The 21129-nt window shown below is 38.0% G+C and overlaps 1 protein-coding gene across 1 annotated transcript in view; it reads left to right on the forward strand.

Annotated features, from left to right (window-relative positions):
- DNAL1 (dynein axonemal light chain 1) overlaps positions 1-20601 on the forward strand; it is a 40535-nt gene extending 19934 nt beyond the window's left edge. The window contains exons 6-8 of the mRNA XM_044230055.1: positions 9128-9254; positions 11198-11338; positions 15580-20601. Of these exons, the coding sequence (XP_044085990.1) occupies positions 9128-9254; positions 11198-11338; positions 15580-15620 (309 nt within the window). The 3' untranslated portion in view covers positions 15621-20601. The remainder of the gene's footprint in view (positions 1-9127; positions 9255-11197; positions 11339-15579) is intronic.
- The last annotated feature ends 528 nt before the right edge of the window (positions 20602-21129 follow it).

The raw sequence follows: 21129 nt of genomic DNA on the forward strand, positions 1-21129 counted from the left end.
GCTTCAGGCAGGTTCACGTACTAACTGATTTATTCACCTAGACACACCAGCCTCAAAGCATGAATTCACATAGCTGCCTCTGTAAGTTACAGATGACTAATATGTGAAACCTGGAATGTTAAATCAAAGGAAAGGACTCAGGAAAGCTAACAAGGTACATAGCAAAGCCCATTTGTGTATGTAATCTGGCCTCTACCTCCCTCTCAGATCTCATTCCATGTTACTCTTCATAGTTGGTAATCTACAGCCACTGGTCTGTCTCCTCCTTGAACACACCAGGTCTGTTCCCACCTGAAGACCCCCGTACTTGCTATTTCTACAGCCTTATCAACTCTGTTACTTTGGATTTCTTCATTACTGGCCTTCACACTTCAGCCTGGATGTCTCCTGTGCAGAAGCGTCCCAGCTGCCATATATCTAAAGTTGCCCTCTAGGCAGTAACTCTCACCACTTACAGTTTTCTTCATCTTCCTTGTTATTATCTGAAATTTTCATTTGTTTATTCTCTGTCATGTCACGTGCACACACACACACACACACACACACACACACTTGAGTTCTAAGGAGTACATCAGTTTTGTTTATCGCATGTATGTCAGTGCTGGATACGTGTAGTAGGCACTCTGTAAATATTTACTGAGTGACTCAATATGTTCCTAAGTACAGAAACTATTAGGTTACCTTTTTAATTCTAAGAGTAATATACATTAATTATAAAAAACAAATCAAGCATTTCATTAATACATGAAATACACTTTGAAAGTCTTTCCTCTTTATACCTATAGATATCTGTGTGTGTGTGCGTGTGTATATATATATATATATATATATATATATATATATATATATATATGTTATATATGTTTGTACTGATAATATACAGGCCATATTTTTTCTGCTTTTTCATTCATCAGTATATCAGGGATATCCTTCCATGTCAAGACATGAAGATTTAATGTATTTTTTTAAAGATTTTTTTTTTAAAGATTTTATTTATTTATTTGACAGAGAGAGATCACAAGTAGGCAGAGAGGCAGGCAGAGAGTGAGAGAGGTGGAAGCAGGCTCCCTGCCGAGCAGAGAGCCCGATGCGGGACTTGATCCCAGGACCCTGAGACCATGACCTGAGCCGAAGGCAGCGGCTTAACCCACTGAGCCACCCAGGTGCCCCTAAAGATTTATTTTATTTATTTGAGAGAGAGCTTGTGTTGGAGGAGGGGCGGAGGGAGAGAAGAGGGAAAGAAGCAGACTCCTCAATGAGCATGGAGCCCAATGTGGGGCTCGATCTCAGCCTCGGGATCATGACCTGAGCCAAAATTAAGAGTGGGATGCTTAACCAACTGAGCCACCCAGGCACCCCATTGCATTTTCATTTTCTTTAAGGATTGTGTTTATTTGAGAGAGAGACAGATAGAGATCTCACACAAATTGGGGGTGTGGGGGCAGAGGGAGAAGTAGACTCACGGCTGAGCAGGGAGCCTGACATGGGGCTCAATCCCAGGACTGTGGGATCATGACCTGAGCCCAAGGCAGACACTTAACTGAATCCCCAGTGCATTATTTTTTTTAATAGCTTATAAATAGCTTTTAATAGCTTATAGTTTCACATTTCAGTATATAACAATGCATTTATTCCTTATACTGCTGAGTGTTCATATTATTTGTTTCAGGAAGGGGTATCTTTTTTCTTTTTGCTATTACAAATCATGCTGCTGTGAATATCTTCACACATAACCTTCAACAGTTATTTGAATGTTTATGTAGGCTAGATTGCTGAAGTAGAATGCTGAGAATATTTGTGCATATTTAAATTTTTGGTAGGCACCTCAGATTGCTCTTACAATGCTAGTGCCAGTTTCTACTTCCATCAATGGTGTATGGGAGAGGATTATCCCCTCCACCCTCAATATCATGAGTATTATCCCTGTTTTTAATATGGTAAAATATGATGGGCAAAAATGGAGTACTGTGGTGTTGTTGTTTTTTTCAAAGATTTTATTTATTTATTTGACAGAGATGACAAGTAGGCAGAGCAACAGGCAGAGAGTGAGGGGGAAGCAGGCTCCCTGCTGCACAGAGAGCCCGATGTAGGGTTCGAGGCTCAATCCTAGGACCTCCATCTCAGGATCCTGGGATCATGACCTGAGCCAAAGGCAGAAGCTTAACCCACTGAGCCACGCATGCGCCCCAGACTACTGTGTTGTTTTAATCTGTATTCTCTAGTTCTGATTTTGAATGTCCTCCTATATTTTTGTTATGTATGTTTCCTCTTTTGGAAATTGACCAAATATAGTTTTTACCCATTTTTCTATTGGCTTTATTTTTTTCTTATTGAATTCTAATCACTCTCAATATTTCTAATATCCATTGTTGAGAATAGTATTACTATTATTGTTGTTAACATTTATTATCTATGTAACAGACTCTTTATATGCATTGTCTCCTTTGAAATTCACAAAATGTCCTCATTTTAAGATTTAAAAAAATCCTCATTTCAAGATAAAGACACTCAGTCTTAGGTAGTTATGTGAAGTGCCCAAGTGTAGTGAACAGACACTCTTAAAAACTATTGCTGAGGGCCATCTGGGTGGTTCAGTGGATTAAATATCTGCCTTCCGCTCAGGTCATGATCTCAGGGTCTTGGGATGGAGTCCTGCATTGGGCTCCCTACTCAGCCAGGAGTCTGCTGCTCATGCTGCCTGCTGCTGTCTCTGCTTGTGCTCTCTCTGTCTTTCTCTTTCTCTGACAAATAAATAAATAAAATATTTAAAATAAAACAAAACACTGTTGCTGAGACCAGCAGTTTGTAGTAGCTGTCACAGTCTTCAGTATGGGTTTTTTTTTTTAAAGATTTATTTATTTATTTGACACAGAGAGAGAGAGATCACAAGTAGGCAGAGAGGCAGGCAGAGAGAGAGAGGGAAGCAGGCTCCCTGCTGAGCAGAGAGACCGATCCGGGACTCGATCCCAGGATCCTGAGATCATGACCGGAGCCGAAGGCAGAGGCTTAACCCACTGAGCCACCCAGGCCCCCAGTATATATTTACTTTTTCCCAGCTATTCCATATCTAAGAGTTTTTTTTCATGCTCATGTATATGGCCAAAGATGTTAGATCAAATATATTATTTGCAACATAGCTTGTATAAAAAGCTGTAACACTCTAGGTGTCTGTCAATTGTAGACTAGCTACATTAAATAAATAAATAAATAAATAAATAAATAAATAACATATCAAGGGGAAAATGAGGAAGGACTTACCTTTACATGGTGGGTGGAATAATTTTCAAGGTATATTGTCAAGTGAAAAAATAAGCAATGTGTATATAGATAGAAAGATCGATCTGTATATAATATTTCTGGTGATAGCTGTTACCTCTGCAGAAAGGAAGAGGTATGAGATGTGAAACATTTTTCTTTTTATGCTTTTTTTTTGTAGTTTTCAGGGCTTTTTTGTTTGTTTTGGTTTGTTGTTATTTTGTATGTTACTTTCTATTCAAAAAACAAACTAATGATTCTCTTCTAAAATACAAGCAAATATTTGTTTACTCATGTTTATAACAGCATTATTCACAATAGCCAAAAGATGGAAGCAACCCAAGTGTACTTCAATGGATGAATAGATAAACAAAAAAGAAAATGATGGAAGAGCGGCAGAGGGTAGGAGGAAGAAGGTGGACAGGGTGGAGGAGTTGGCCAAGATAGTCAAATCTAGGCAATCTGATTGCAGGTTCCACACTTCAATTTAATGCAAAGAGTTTTGAGATTTTTTTTTAAGATTTTATTTTTAAGTAATCTCTACAACCAACATGGGGCTCACACCCACCTTCCGAGATCAAGAACTACATGCTTTTACAACTGAGCCAGCCAAGGACCCCAGTTTTCAGAATTATTAAACGTATTTTCTCTTAGTTTGTCCCTTGTCTTTTTACTTTATTTGTAGTAGCCAAGTGGAATTTTAAAATTTGTCAAATCTATTCATCAAACTTTATGACTTCATGTTTTGTATCTTATATAGAAGGTCTTCTAGATTATAAAAATAGTCACATTTTCTTCTAGTACTTCTATAGTTTTTTTAAGTGTAAAATTTTGAAGTTTATATATTTAGTCCATCTGGAGTTTATTTTTATATATTTCATTAGGCAGGTATCAAACCTTGTTTTTTTTTTTCTTTAAATGGTTAGCCATATATTGAAAAAATCTCTTTTTCCCACTGTAAGTGCCACCTACCAAACTCTGTGTATGCATGAGTGGGTTCCTGGATGGCCAACTTTCTATTTGTTGTTTTACTTATATATATACTCCAGCTCCAATATGCTGGTTTAGTTTTCTTTAGCTTTATAATGTATTTTGATATCAGTTTGGATAGGTCCTCTTTCTTTGTTCAAAATGCTTGGCTTTTCTTAAATATTTACTCTCTAAGAGAAACTTGAAAATCAGTTTATCAAGCTCACAAAAATAAATTCCCATTGGAAGTCTTAGAACTACATTGAATTTATAGATTGATTTGGAGAAAATTAATATCTTTTTTTTTTAAGGATTTTATTTATTTATTTGACAGAGATCACAGGTAGTCAGAGAGGCAAGCAGAGAGAGAGGAAGGGAAGCAGGCTGCCTGATGAGCAGAGATCCTAATGCGGGGCTTGATCCCAGGACCCTGGAATCATGACCTGAGCTGAATGCAGAGGCTTTAACGACTGAGCTACCCAGGCACCCGAAAATTGATATCTTTATAATAATGAGACTTCCCTTACAGGCAGATTTATTCAGATTTTTTTATGTCTTTCAGTAGAATTTTAATTTTAGTTCCTGTAAGGCCTGTACACTTCTTACAAAAGTGTATTCCTGGGGCGCCTGGGTGGTTCAGTCGTTAAGCATCTGCCTTCAGCTCGGGTCGTGATATTAGGATCCTGGCATTGAGCCCCACATTGGGCTCCCTGCTCAGCAGGAAGCCTGCTTTTCCTTCTCCCATTCCCCCTGTTTGTGTTCCTTCTCTCCCAGTCTCTCTCTGTCAAATAAATAAATAAAATCTTTAAAAAATGTATTCCTAGGGGCGCCTGGGTGGCTCAGTGGGTTAAAGCCTCTGCCTTTGGCTCAGGTCATGATCCCAGGGTCCTGGGATCGAGTCCCACGTCGGGCTCTCTGCTCAGCAGGGAACCTGCTTCCTCCTCTCTCTCTGCCTCTCTCTCTGCCTGTCTCTCTGCCTCCTTGTGATCACTGTCTGTCAAATAAATAAATAAAAAAAAATCTTTAAAAAAAAATGTATTCCTAGATAATTTATAGTTTTTGTTGCTATGATGAATGAGGTAATTTCTTTCTAATAACTTCCTGTTTATAATATTAAAAGCTATTTTTGGTATATTTATAATCAATTGCCTACAAACAGCTCTTAACTGTTTATGAATCAGATCTTCTTAAAGACTTCTAAGCAAAATTGTTATCTGAATTCATTACTTTATATCAAAAGCAAACACTAATAATCAACATCATCATTTTGTGTGGTCCAAAATGGAGGTTTTTATAGCACTTTATTAAGCCCTTCCCATTCCTACAACTTCCAATGTAATACTATTTATGGAAGACACCTTTTTTAGTTTGTTTGGTTTTCAGTACTTGTAATTTCATACTTTGTTGACCTCAAAGAATCATAAACTTTAATAGCTGAAAGGGATCTAAGAGAACTTCTTGTCCAACCTCCTCATTTCCTTTCCTTTTTAAAAAAATTATTGCAAAATACACAGAACATAAAATTTACCATGGTAAACATTTTTAAAAGTACAGTTCAGTGGTATTAAGTATATTTGTATTATTGTACAACCATCAATGCTATCCATCTCCAAAACTCTTTTCAGCTGGTAAAACTGCACTTCTGTACCCACTGAACAATAACTTCCCTGTCCCCTCCCCTCAGCTCTAAAACCCCATTCTACTTTCTATCTGTGTGAATGTGACTACTATGTGTACCTCATGTAAATGGAATCGTACAGTACTTGTCTTCATGTGACTGGCTTATTTCACTGAGCATAATATCCTATTTATGTGTAGCATGTATCAGAATTTCTTTCCATTTTAGGGATGAATAATATTCTTTTGTATGTATATACCATATTTTGTTTTGTTTATCCATTCATCCATCAATAGATACTTGAGTTGTTTCCACCCTTTGACTCATAAATAATGCTGCTGTGAACATCTGTATCCAAGTATCTCTTCAAAACTCTGCTTCCAGTTCTTTTGGGTGTATGCTCAGAAATGGGAATTCCAGGATGCCTGGGTGGCTCAGCTGGTTAATCGTCTGCCTTCGGCTCAGGTCATGATCCCAGGGTCCTGGGATTGAGTCCTGCATCAGAGTCCTTGCCAAGCAGGGAGCCTGCTTCTCCCTCTGCCCACCACTTACCCTGCTTGTGCTCTCTCTCTCTTTCTGGCAAATAAATAAATAAATCTTAAAAAAAAAAAAGGAATGGGAATTCTAGATCACATATTTTTAATTTTTGGAGGAACCACCAAACTGTTCTGTAGTATAGTAGCTGTACCATTTTACATTCCCACCACTATTGCACAAGGATTCCAATTTCTTTCTATACTCGCCAACACTTGTTATTTTCCATTTGCCTGATAGTAGCCATCCTGATGTGTGTGAAATGATATCTCAATATGCCAACCTCCTTATTTTACAGAGTAAGAAACTAGGAGGAGGAATGATTTGATCACATGCAGAAGCAGATCAGTTTGCTAAGTACCTGTTTACTCAATGTCCGGTTCTCCAAAGAGCCAGTGCACTTAATGACAGATTTCACTGAACTGATCTACACCAGTTTAGCCAGGTTTGCTGGTTCATAGTCACCAGATTGCTTTCCTAAAATCTTATCATTATTACCTACATAAAACTATATAGAAAATTGTGTTTCAACACCCTGAAAATTTTTAAGGTTTGATTTAGTCTTAATATACAGCTGTTTCATCTCAGCTGTGTTTTTGTCAGTCCATCTTTGTAGAATTTAGTTTCATAATTTAGACACTAGTCACTTCTCAAATGATTAGAACACATAAAAACAGTAATATAATTGAGCTGGTTAGCAAATCCTTCCATTTATGGAAGTACAGTAGCGGAATGGATTGAAAATGATTTGGAAGAACTATGCTCTGGGCATCCCAAATCTATACATTTGTGAGTCAATATACATAAGAAACTCTCATTCCGCAAAGTCATATTGCCAAGCAAAGGAAAGTCCTCAAGTGCGCTGCAATTCAGCAGTGGTAAAACAGCTACATCCAGATGGCTGAAAACTAAACTAAAACTTAATTAGTACTTGGATGAATAAAACATCACAGACATCTTCAAAAGTTATCCTAGCTAAAGAAATTTCTACCCTATCTAAAATGAATTGCTGTCATTTATAAGTAGTTGAACACTTTTTCAGCAGATCAGTGAAAGTGTAAATTCAACAAATTGGCTCTTGGAGAACTGATCCAGCTGGCTATGTGAAATTGACTGAGGGTCCTCACTCGCACATGTAAAACAAATTAACTAAGCAGCAGAACCCAGAATTGAGCCTAAATCTTCTAATCCATATTTAGTCAGTGTTTTTCCTGCTACCTCACACTTTCTAAATTGGAGACATGAGATGAATGGAGATGCGGTGAGATGAAAATGTACATTTTCAATTATTTGAAGACTAATTGCCCTCTTCTGAAAGTTAGGCTATATTAGGTCCTTTGGGAGAAGATACCAGAAAACTACTAGAGGAGGGGGTTTGGTTAAATCACAAAGTTCTGATATATGAATGAAGTTGAAAGTTCAAAGTTGAAACTATGATGAATTGTGGGAGTTGGGATGACACACAGACTAATTCAGGCCACTCCCTTCTTGGCTTCCCCCTGCTTCCACCAGTACAGAAAATGCATTAAGGATATTTACTCAGGGTACACTTATTTTCTTTAGGGGTCTTTGAAGGGAAAATTACCAGGACGTAGACCTAGGCCCCACAGTCTAGATGTTACCATGTGGTTGTAGGTAAATTATTTTGGGATAAGAGGGAATTGAGCATATAATTGATCCTGCATAGCACTTTTTTTTTTAGTGGAGGGACAGGCAGAGAGAGAGGGAGAGAGAGAATCCCAAGCAAGCTTCATGCCCAGCATGAAACATGATATGTGACTTGATCTCACAACCCTGAGATCATGACCTGAGCCAAAATCAAGAGTCGGGCACTTAACCGACTGAGCCACCCAGGTTCCCCTCATTTCTTTTTTATAAAGAGAAATAATCATTATATTTGTCTTATGTCTATAAAGGAAGGAAGAGTCTTTGTACCACCATTGATTAATCTAGCATTTGAGATCCAGTGTGATCTTTATACCATAATGGAAAGCCTGTGGGTTTTAAGCTGAATTTTATATATCAAAATAAGAAGAAAAATAATAAAGTAAATTTTGATTATTTTATATAAATAAAGTAAGAGGAATTAATGGATAGTGGATGGTTAGATGGACAGATATGTGATAGGAAAGGGATAGTAGAATGTTAATGGTAGAGTCTGGGTCGTAGATGCATAGATACTTGTTGTAAGATTCTTCCAACTTCTTGTGTTTGAAAGTTTCTGTAGTAAATACTGAAACAAAAAAACCCTGAAATTTAGACCTAGCTTTATTATTTGATAACATTGTGATCTTAGAAAATGCCTTTAAGCTCTCTATAATAGAAATCAAGTAACCTGCTTTGCCTATTTTAAATGTTATAAGGATCAAATAATAAAATGTACAGGGAAATAATTTGAAATCTATACAGTTCAATAAAAGTGATAAAATATTGCTGTTATTTCCCCTTTTGATATTTCAGTAACTATTCTTAGATCAGTTTGAAGAGAGGAAGAAAATGTTGTACTTGCCTTTTTTTTTTTTTTTTTTTGTACTTGCCTTTTTAATGAGAAAAATACTTGCACATTGCCTTCAGCTCTCCTGCTAGTGGCCAGGTGTGTTTCAGTTCACTCTAAAGGCCATTGTCAGAGGAAAAGTAAAAAAAACTTTTCCTCTGTCCCCTTTCTTATAAACAAAGGGGACAGAGGAAAAGTTTTTTTAAAAGCTTGATGTTTAAAAATAAGCTTGTAAACCAAATTGCTTTCTTTTTCAGGAAGCAGTAGGGGACACATTAGAAGAACTATGGATCTCCTACAATTTTATTGAGAAGTTGAAAGGGATCCATGTAATGAAGAAATTGAAGATTCTCTACATGTCTAATAACCTCGTAAAAGACTGGGGTAAGCTGAAGCTGGCTCTTCATTGGCTCTTCTACCTCCTATTTATGGAAAATCGCCCAAATAGAGAACAAGATGCAAAATGGGGACATTTCTTTAAATGCATACAGGGTTCCAGCCTTTCAGCTGAATGTGTAAAATTTACATTTAAATATTTACTTAAAGTGATTATAATTGAATAGATCCTGGTCCTATTCATCATGGAAAAAAATTATTGTCCAAAAGCTGAATGGAATCAGGTTTTTTTTTTTTTTTTTTTTAAAGATTTTATTTGTTTGACACAGAGAGAGAGAGCACAAGCAGAGGGAGCAGCATGCAGAGGGAGAGGGAGAAGCAGGCTCTCCACTGAGCAGGGAACCTGATTCAGGGCTCAATCCCAGGACCCTGCAATCATGACCTGAGCCAAAGGCAGCTGCATAACCAACTGAGCCACTCGGGCATCTTGCAGTAATCGTAAATAAAGTCTTTCTTTCCTAACTTTTGAATGGAATCAGTTTAAATTTAATAATTCTTGGATGGAAGATGTATTTGCCGTCTATATGACTTCGTTTTCTTTTTTTGTTGTTTTCTTTTAAAGATTTTATTTATTTATTTGACAGACAGAGATCACAAGTAGGCAGAGAGTCAGGCAGAGAAGCAGGCTCTGTGCTGAGCAGAGAGCCCGATGCGGGGCTTGATCCCAGGATCCGGGGACCATGACCTGAGCTGAAGGCAGAGGCTTTAACCTACTGAGCCACTCAGGCGCCCTGACTTCGTTTTCTTACGGTGTTATTATTCATTCAGCATTTACTAAAGCCCTGTTCAGTGTTATGGACTGTGCCAGGCTCTTATATTATAGCTATTACAGCTTATAGTTATTATAAGCTAATAATTATAAAACTGTGTAATGAGTTCTTCCATAGGTGTGTGAAGGCAGTGCCTTGAAAATTCAAAGATGAGGGGTACTTGGATGGCTTGTTCAGTTAAGCTCTGGAGTCTTGGTTTCAGCTCAGGTTGTGATCTCATGGTTGTGAGATCAAGCCCTGCAGGGTCCGTGCTCAGCAGGGAGTCTCTTTTAGACTGTCTCCCTCTCCCTCTGCCCTTCCACCCACTCTCTCTATATATTAAATAAATAAATAAATCTTAAAAAGAATAATTCAAAGATGAGGGGCGGCTGGGTGGCTCAGTTGGTTAAACTTCCAATCTTGGGGTCATGGGTTTGAGCCCCACATCAGGCTCCACACTCAAAGGAGAGTCTGCTTGAGATTCTCGGTCTCCCTCTCCCTCTGCTCCCTCCCACACACTCTCTCTTTCTCTCAAATAAATGAATATTTTTTTTTAATTTTTAAAATTATTTATTTATTTATTTATTTATTTTTATTTGACAGACTGAGATCACAAGTAGGCAGAGAGGCAGGAAGAGAGAGAGGAAAGGAAGCAGGCTCCCTGCTGAGCAGAGAGCCCGATGCAGGGCTCGATCCCAGGACCCTGGGATCATGACCTGAGCCGAAGGCAGAGGCTTTAACCCACTGAGCCACCCAAGCGTCCCTCAAATAAAAATAAATAAATCTTTAAAAAAAAAAAAAGAGCTCGAAGATGAGGGAATGGGTAGAGACAAAAGCATTTTGACTTAACCCACACTGATACAGTACAGCATAGAGAAGACCTGTTACTGTCTTTGTGATTCTGAACCTCATCTCCTTTTCTTACCCCATCCTTAGGCTAGGGTAAAGATAGAAGAGGTATGTCTTCTTTTTCCTTCCCTTTCAATAATGTCTTCAGAGAATGACTTCATATGATATAATTTCCCTTACTTTCTTCAAAATCTTAACCAACAAATCATTCTGAATGATTTGTCACACACTGAGGGTTCTGAATAGTCACAAACACATACTAGAGTTCAACCCCCAAAATTGTAACAGGACAACTTGGCATTTTAATATGGAATGTGTTCCTTGTACTTGTAGCTGAATTTGTAAAACTGGCAGAATTACCATGTCTGGAAGACCTGGTGTTTGTAGGCAATCCCTTGGAAGAGAAACATTCTGCTGATGGAAACTGGATTGAAGAGGCCACCAAGAGAGTTCCCAAACTGAAAAAGCTGGATGGTGAGTGACTCTGGGCGAGTTTGGGACAATGCTTTTTGGGTATAAGGATCGAATTTGTGACGTGGAATAATGCAAAGGAACAAAACTAAAAAAGAAATAGCTTGTCCCTAATCTCCAAAGCCATTTCATTCCATAGGAAATTTTACAGTCCAGGGTCGAGCCAGGGTGAGATGAAAACCTTCTAGCATACTGAGACTGGTATAAGGTCATCCCTAGACCAGAAACTTTTAAGAAAGCCGGTCTTGTTCTCAAGTCAGGTATTATTTTGCAGGATAACTAGACATAAGTGGTAAGCAGCCACTTTTTCACAACTGGACCCAAATTGTAGTTTTCGCTCTACCCCCACCCTCTCATTTTAGTGAACCAATATTTAAGATGGGTGTCAATGTTTGTAGATATCCCTGACTGACTGGGTTCAAGTTCCATTTCTCCCACTTAATAGCTTTTTCGTCATCGTGCTAGTTAATTAATTTCACCAAATCTTTTTCTTTTATAAGCTAAAAACTGGAAATGATAATAGTCCCAGACTTCTCTGGATCTTACCTCCTCCCAGGAAGTCAGGCAAGGATCCCAACTGTTCCAGAATCCACAGACTTCTCTCTTTCTGCCAGCCCAGGGAAATAACCTTTCTAATCTAAAGAGAATCATTTAGCCCCCCTTCTTTATTTCCACATCATTCTGCATCTTCTCACAAACTGTCTTCCAGGAATCTTCTTAGGCCTTTCAAAGAGAAAAGCCGGTAAATCTGATGGTCTTTCTCTACTTTCCACATGCACCTGTAGCAGTGATCCAGAGCCAACTAGGCTACCTGATTGAATGGAGAGAAAGAAAAATATTTAGAAGAAACAAATAAGCAATATCCAACTACGTAATCATCATCATCATCATCATCCCACGTACCAAATACATATTTGCCCTATTGTCTTTTTTTTAAATATTTTTAAAAATTTATCTGACAGAGATCACAAGTAGGCAGAGAGGCAGGCAGAGAGAGAGAGAGGAGGAAGCAGGCTCCCTGCCGAGCAGAGAGCCTGATACTGGGCTCGATCCCAGGACCCTGAGATCGTGACCTGAACTGAAGGCAGAGGCTTTAACCCACTGAGCCACCCAGGCGCCTTGCCCTATTGTCTTCAGCACCGTACCCATACTGTAGTCACATCCAAATCAGAAGGACTTGGCTGTCTGTGTTGAGGCTTCCTTGTCCTCAGCCCTTCTCTTCCCTCTTTACCACCCCGCTGCCTTGTCATTCTATCCTTCCTATATTCTTTGTCTCCCCATCGCTCCTCTACTACCTCTTTCAGAGCCTCACTACGCAACCCTTTTATCCACCCCAGCTTACTGCAGTGGTTGTTCTTAAATGGGGCCGCACCCCTATGAAAATAATTGGATATTTTAGAATCTCTGGGGAGAGAGTAAAGAGGTCTCTATTGTTTGAAAATTTTCACAGGTGATTCCGGTGTGCCTCCCTGGAAGATATTTGCTCATCTGTCCTCCAGTTGAGAATTATTGATGTGAAAAGCTCTTAACTATCTATTTTCCTATACCAAAAAGTTTTAGCAGCTTGACTGACATTTAATTGACACACAGTTAACTGCGCATATTTCAAGTGTGTAATTTGTACATTTTGTTATACATATACACCTCTGAAACCATCACCACAATTAAGATAATGTATATATGATGGTCACTATAGTTAATAGTACTGTCTTACTGCAACTTGAAAGTTGCTTAGAGAGTGGTTCTTAAAAGTTCTCACCACAGGGGCGCCTGTGTGGCTTAGTGGGTTAAAGCCTCTGCCTTCGGCTCAGGTCATGATCCCAGGGTCCTAGGATTGAGCCCCACATCGGGCTCTCTGCTTGGTGGGGAGCCTGCTTCCACCTCTCTCTCTCTGCCAGCCTCTCTGCCTACTTGTGATCTCTGTCTGTCAAATAAATAAATAAAATCTTAAAAAAAAAAAAAGTTCTCACCACACACACACACATACACACACACACACACACAGAAGTACTTATGTAAGGGGATGAATGTATTAACTAACATTGTGGTAATGAGTCCATAAAATATATGTATACCAAATCATCACTGTGCCTCTTTGTAATCCCTCCTTCCTGGTCCTTGCCATCATCCCTCCCAAGGCAATCACTGATTGCTTTCTGTCTCTATAGATTAGTTTCAATTTTCTAGAGTTTTATATTAATGGAATCATGCAGAATGTTCTTTTTTTTTTCCTGGGTGCATATGGAGGGGTAAAGTGACAGACTTGTGGAGAGGTACAGGAATAACTGGGAAGAGGCAAACAGGTTTCTAAGATACTGGTAGTGTTCTATTTCCTAAATTGGTGGTGGGTATATAATCATTAGCTTTATTACTCCTTAAATTATTTATATTGCATTTATATGAATGAATATTTCACAATTAAAAAATAAAATTGAAAAAAGGAGGTAGGGATATTAGAGTCTTGAACTTTAGCTTTTTAACATTCACCTTTGGTTGGATTCTAGAAACCATTTAAAGTCATTTGTCTTCTTTCAGGGTTGCATACAGGAAATAAAACCCTTTTCTTAAAAATGGAACAGAACCTCCCATGTAGACCTTGAATAGACCAAGCCACATTGTAGGCTTTTGGACCAAGTATTGACCTCAAGCCAATCCAAACAGCCCCTAGGAGAACCAGCTTAGTCTACCCTAGTAGAATAGACCAGAACAGAGATAGCTACAGCTGCTCATTTGCCTACTTTTGCTTCTCTTCTGTTGCTTATAAGCAGAACTGGGGAATCTTAAAAAGCTAAAATGAAAAGAATAATGCCAAATATTAGTGGGACATGGAGAACTAGAACTCTCAGACCTTGCCAGATGGTGATGTAACTTGGGATAACCACTTTGGAAAACTGGCATTATCTATGAAAGCTCTACATACATATCTGTTATGACCCCACTTTTCCTCCTAGCTATATACCCAAGAGAAAAGGATATATATGTTTACCAAATGACATATATGAGAATGTTCATAGCAGCACTATTTTAATAGCTATCAATTGGAAACAACCCAAATGCCCATCAACAATAGAATAAATTATGACATATTCATACAATGTAATATTAAACAGCAATAAGAAAGAATGAACTACAAATTTCACACAGTATAGATGGGTCATGCAAACATAATGTCGAGTAACAGAAGCCAGACACAGAATGTATATTATGCCATCCTGTTCCTATCAATTTCAAAAACAGGCAAAATAACCTGTGGTGTTGGACATTAGGATAGAATAAGCCTTTTGTGGGGGATAGTGAATGGAAGGGGACCTGAGGAAGTTTTGGCGGTTCTAATAATGTTCTCTACCTAATCTGGTGCTGATTACCAGATGTGTTCACTTTGTGTATATTTATTGATCTGTAATTTGTGTACTTTGGATGTTATACTCCAATAATACGTTCACTCTCCCCCTGCAAAAAGATGCTGTGGGGAGTACAGAGGGATGGAACTCTGCTTGCTGGCATAAACAACATAAATGTTGTTTACAGAAGGATCACAGAGGAAGAGGCAGTGGAATTGGTTTCTTACTAAGGGTGGGGTTTAGATGGAAGGAGAGTTGTGGGACATTCCAAAATGGAGGAACTCTGTCGAACAAGGCTCCAGGGTTAAGGGTGTGCACAGTGAGTTTGGGAGATGGTGAATTGATCAGTTTAGCTGGTGCAGAAGGTGACTGTCTGAGGAGTTAAGACAGAACAGTGGATCGAGGTCAAATTGTGGGCAGGCTTCAAATGCCAGTGCTCAGAGATGGGTGGCCCTTGGCCCAGTGACATCCTGCAGATGTGTCCCCGCCCCCAAATATGTCCCTATTGTTTCATATTTGGGAGAATAATATAAAAATTCAGATTCCTGGCAACACTGGGATTGTATTTTTATTGTGAAAAAATGAAGAATATTTCTTTGTGTTTAACATACAAAGTTTTTACTGTGGATTGGGCTTTATTTTTCTGCCTGGCACCTGTAACCATTTCATGTGCAACTCTATATTTGGGGAGCCATATTCATAAGTACTTATATTAATCCATTTGAGAATTTCCCTGAGGGGCTTTTTGGATAATTTGAAATTAAGATTATTTTATGAAATTATTTTTATTATGGCACACTTCCTAGCATCTCATAGCTTCTCAAGTTAATAGGCAAATATTTTCATTTAGAATTTTAACAGTCTTTTGAGAATGACCAGAAATAATTTTCTTTTTCATTTTAGGTACCCCAGTAATTAAAGAGGATGAGGAAGAAGATAACTAACACCACGTTTTCTGCTTTGTGTTAACTTATTTAAATGTCATAAGAACAACAGATAAGTTTTGTATAATTGTCTATTTTAAAGATTCTGTGTGGGGCAAAAGGTTCTTCAGATAAAACAAATCTCTCATTCCTATCTTTTTTTTAAACCTATTGAGTGTTTCTCCCCCCAAACGGTAACACCAACTTCATACATCCTAGTACTTTTTTTAGAAACTCAAATTCTCAGTTTTTTGTCTTCAGTCCCAGTTATGTACTTATGTGGCCCCGTCTACAAACCTTTTATAGACCAGTCATTTTTAGCAACAAAGAACAACAAATACCGTTCTTTATTCAGCTTGTTTAGGTTTTCTTTTTTTTTTTCAGACCAGTCATTTAAATATGTATACTTAACTTTTGAATCTGTAGACCATCTTTCTTGAAGGTCCATGTCCTTACGACTCAGAAGCACAAATGTGTTATGCCTTTGGTTCAGAAGGCACCACAGTGACAGGAAGGGTTCCTCTTAGAAGAAATACAAAGCAGTCCTAGAACAAAGACTCCCAAAGCTCGATTGGAAAAGCTGTGGTGAAAAAGGAAAAATTAATATCTTGGAGGCCTTATAGCCCGTGTTATATTTACTTATTTGTTTTTCTAAAAAAGTGTGCATTGTCAACTGGAATTTAGCTTGTGTTTGCATGCCTGGCCACTTGAGTCATTGTGCACAGTCAGTCATGCTGTGGTCCGGGTCAGTGGTGAAAATGACGGCCATGATCATTCCTTTGACCACTGCTGTGGTCATGTTATTCATGTGGACCTGACTTTAGGCACACTTTTTGGTTTATAGTCCCTTATATGTTATATAAGGGAATATATGTAAACAGTAGTTATATTTGAATTCCTAGTGTAAATGTTGGCTATTCATATACATCAAAATTTTCTCCAATAACTTTGTTCTGTTGACCCTCATGTTGGGAGAAGTGGTTGCTATAAATAAGGATATAGAACCTAAAAGACTGCATCTGATACCTTTCAGTAGATTAAATTTAGAATCTCAAAATATATTTTTAGAATGTTTCTAAGTTAGACAGCTCTTAAAATGAATTATGTAAGTGATTATGGAGGGAAAAGAGAAGAGATATTTCATTATGGGATCCCAGACAAATGGCAATATTTTTGAAGATTGCCTTCTCTATGAAGCATGGTAGGTGACTTAACCTCAAAATTGCAAAGCAATAGTTGGATACAGAGCTTAGAATTTGTAAGGAAAAAAAAAATCTTTTTGGAAAGTACCAGGTATAGTAGTCAGTAGTCAGTAACCAGAGGAAGTTCATAGCAAGTCATGACTGAATCACAGATTGCAGAAAAGAAGTCAGAGGCGCTCTGCCAAATTGTGCCTAAAGTCCCTCAACCAGAGACTGATTCTTATTTCCCCATTTACTTGTGTAAAATCAGTCAGAGGGGAGAGTCATTTTTTTTAAAAAAGTGATTGCATAGTCCTAGGTTACAGAAAATTTCAGCTATCATTTAAATGTGGGAATTACATGATCTCTCTGAGTCACTCTGATCTAAAGGGACCACTGCTTTGACAATCAATACTAAGTATAAACAGCAAGAGGAAAAATGAGTCCAACACTTTTTTTAGCTTCCTTTTTATCCTTCCTCATAATCTGATAGGAGGAAATCTTTACTCTGGCTTATACATTCAAAGCCTTTGGGTACTTCTTTTGTGAACTGTAGACCATGAGTATTCCCCGTGGTGATGTTTAAGTCCCCCAAACTAGGAGGGAAGACGATCTTCTTCTGTTGTAGTTCAGTTGTAGTTTACACTTCACCCAGTAGGCAAGCTTGAAGCCATTTTACGATTTATGGATATATTTTCAAAAGTTACTCTGGAAGTGAATGTAATAGGAAGGGATGACTTCATATTGAATCTGTAAAATGGCTTACAGTGTTGGTGTGTGGTTTTCTGAATTTTATAATATGGAAACTAATTTTCTCAGCTTCTCCTTGTTTCTTAATGTCTTTAATCACTGGTAGTTCTCAAAGAAATGAAAGGTGCTTTTCTGTGTCCATTTCACACAAAATTCATATTTAGTTTCAGCAAATATTTGAATGACTTCTATGCATCCTTTTCATGGAGTTAAAACCAGAATCCATGCCATTAGAAAATGGAAGATAGGATGTATGAGTACATTCTGAACATTCTCTCCAATCATTCCTTAAATCATCCTTTACTGGCAAATTTAGCTGATATTATATCCCTTTGGTTTATGGATTAGACACTTGACCTACTTGGAATGGCTTTTCTCTGTGCTCCTGGTTTAAAGCATTATGCCATTTTAGTGGCTCATTTAAATTTCTTCTATTCTCATAATGATGGTAGAGCTCTAAAATCAGTTCAGTATTTTAATTTTTCAGAGGTAACTTGATTTTAGTCGACAAAGAATTCAACTTTTCTGTGTTCCCTAACTCTAAGCTTATGGGTATATTACCTGGTCAAGACCTTGAAAGGTTTTTGTGTTCTCTGTTCATAGGATTTTATTCCTTTAAATCAGAGTTTCTCAGTCTTGGCCCTATTAACACGTTGGGTTGGATGATATTGTCCTGTGTATTACAGGATGTTTAACAACATATCTGGCTCCTCCTCACTAGATGCCAGCAGTACCCCCTGCTTAGTTGTAACAACCACAAATGTCTTCAGACATTACCATCTGTCCCTTCTGGCAGGGGCATAGGAGCAAATCTGCCCCTGGTGAAGAACCAGTGCTTTATACTAACATTCCTTTTGTCCAGGGTGCATTATTTTCACTCCATTGTCATATATGCCACCTCAGTTATTATATGCGAGAAGGTGCCGTATTTAATAATCATGGGTGGAACGAAAATGGTCCTTGGTGTTTTTCTCTTTGCTAATGGTCATTTTAATAATTTTCACATAACACTAGAAACTCAGGGCTGGAAGGTTCAACTTATATTTTTCAGCAGGGTCTCAACTTCTATTTCTTAGCACTCTTGCTTTTCTTAGGACAATAATTATTAACCTACCTCTCTATCACTCTAACAGAACTCAACTTTATGGTAGATTTTTCTTTATCTCTAAAGTTGAACTTTCTGAGTGTGCTTTTAGAAAATGGATCATTCTTTAAGTGTTCATTCTTTAAATGTTCCTTCATTGTCCACTAATGCGTAGAATTTTCCAGACTGTAGCAGTCATTAAATACAGAAAAGTATTGTATAAAATTTGGCAAAATTTGGTAATCAGATGTGAAAGTTAGCTGGTGTAGACACCAGTTTTGAATGTGATCAGAGGAATGTCTGATCATGATAGTTGGTCACTAACTCGGTATAGTTATAAGATACTTAAATGTGGTTCTTGTGAGGAAAAAGAAATTTTGGCTTGAATAGACACTTCTTCTTATACCTTTTACCAGTGGTCTGAAGTAGAGTAACAAGGAATAAGAAATGAATCTTAACTGTTGACTTATTCTCAAAATCGGTGATGTGTAAGTGGAATGGAAGATTGTTTATCTCTCTGACCCAGAATCTTCTACCTGGGTTTTTCTTAAGATTAAATGGAAGAAGTGTAAGGTCTAGAAAGGTTGGATTTAATCATTAACTTTTAAAAATTGATGTATGTGGGGGGAGAGGAGTGTCAAAGTATCGATTATATGAGTAGTTAGTGTCTCTCTGACTGCAGTCTGTCAGTTTGTGAAGACCTTACTTTTTAAGTATTGGTAAAGGGAGGAAACTAATTGCTGAACTGAAAGTTATTCTTTAACTGAAATTTATTCCTTTGACACACATTTTCTTTATTTAGGCTGCTTAATGGGTCTGTGCAAAGTTAAATATAAAGCAAGATTCAGTGTAATGGATTTGGTGCTTCTGTCACAGCTAACTTGACCGTATTCCTTTATCTTCACTCCAGCATGCGGTTTGGTTTTTGGTTTTGTAAAACCATAAAATAGGTGCAATAAAAAAAAAAAGGGGGTGTGTTAAAAAAAAAATCACTTAACTTTCAGAAATTCCACATCTAAATCTCTATCCCTGCCTTTTTTAAGCTAATGACTACAAAGGAGGAAAACTGAAAGAAAAAAATTAGACGGAGTCTTACTTTTTTCCTAAACTAAGAAAAATTTTCTCTTGCCACTTGGAGAAGTCATAACTGGATTCTAGTAAATTTCCCATATTGGGCTAAAATAGAGGGGAACCAGCCAACCAAATTCTGATCCAGCAAATTTAACAAGGGAGTGGGGGAGAATGAACTATTTTGCAGTAGATTTGCACTTTAAAATTATAAACTGGATGTTGGTGGAAAGTACTCCGAGAGGGCAGATGGGTGAATACCTAGCCTGCACGTGGATATTGGAGAATCCAACTTTGTCCTTGCTCGTTCTAAGCCCACCTGCGCAGTAGTTGTCTGTTGACATAATCAGAGTCAGGATTTCCCTGTGTCCCTCGTTGGTGTCATCTTCCACATCCACTACATTGACAGTCGTCCCTCTGGGGAATGTGTCAAGTAGAATCCTCTCAGAATAGAAACTTTGTGAGTTATCTTTCCCACATCTAGATTTGCAAAATTAATTTAGATGTTGGTTAAATTAAGTTGTGGCTCATGTTACAAGGGCGGGAAGTTCTTTGCTTCTTGGATCTGTCACAGGGTACCTGCCTCTGAGGTGCTATCACCTAGAGGGATCAGTTCCGTCAGGACTGGTGAGTCAGTAGCTGTGGAGAATTCACATACAGCTAGCTACTTCTCCCAGGGGGTCAGTCGTGATAACGAGCATCATTCCAGAATCTTTGGCTTCTAGAACCGACTCCATTCTGAAGAACATTTTAACATCTATTAATACTTTGGTAATAATCTTTTATATGCAGGAATTTTGTAGCATGACTTTATGACTAAACTTATTGTGTTAAATTATTTAGAAATGTTGAGTTTCTGAGTGTTATTTTGTGAGACATGTTTTAAAATAGTAATAAATTGTGTTATTTTATAAAAAAATAAATTGTATCTTTTTTGGTTATATGACCCATTAGTTTTAGCTAGTACAGAGCAACGACTTCCAATGACATTCAGTTCTGAAGAAATTTGGTCTTTGGATCAAACATTCCACACAGCTTATGTGCGTATGCATGAGAGAAGCGGGGGAGAGATTGACTCATTTCTTTATGCTTTCTTTTCCCCCTATAGTTCACCACCAATGACAGTCTCCTCTCCCAGTTTTCTAAGTCTTCACCATAAGTTCTCTGGGCACCGTTTCAATGATTAGTATCCTGGAAAGAGTGCTTCCCAAGAGAGCAAGTTACTACTGCACGTGACAAGTCCTAGTCTTCTCCTCACTAGTGGTATAGGAGGTTCAGATTGGTTAACAGGCCCCTGATGTGTGGTCGGGAGTGACCTGACATTGGCCAGCCCCTTTGTGATACACAAGAAGTAGGGAAGAGCGTAGGTAGGGCCGTAACATTATATGCTGTCTCAGCATGTATTCTGCACTATCAGCTGAATATAATTTTGGTCTCAGAATGGTAC

This window comes from Neovison vison, chromosome 13 (assembly GCF_020171115.1).
Source record: "Neovison vison isolate M4711 chromosome 13, ASM_NN_V1, whole genome shotgun sequence".
NCBI classification, from domain to species: Eukaryota; Metazoa; Chordata; class Mammalia; order Carnivora; family Mustelidae; genus Neogale; species Neogale vison.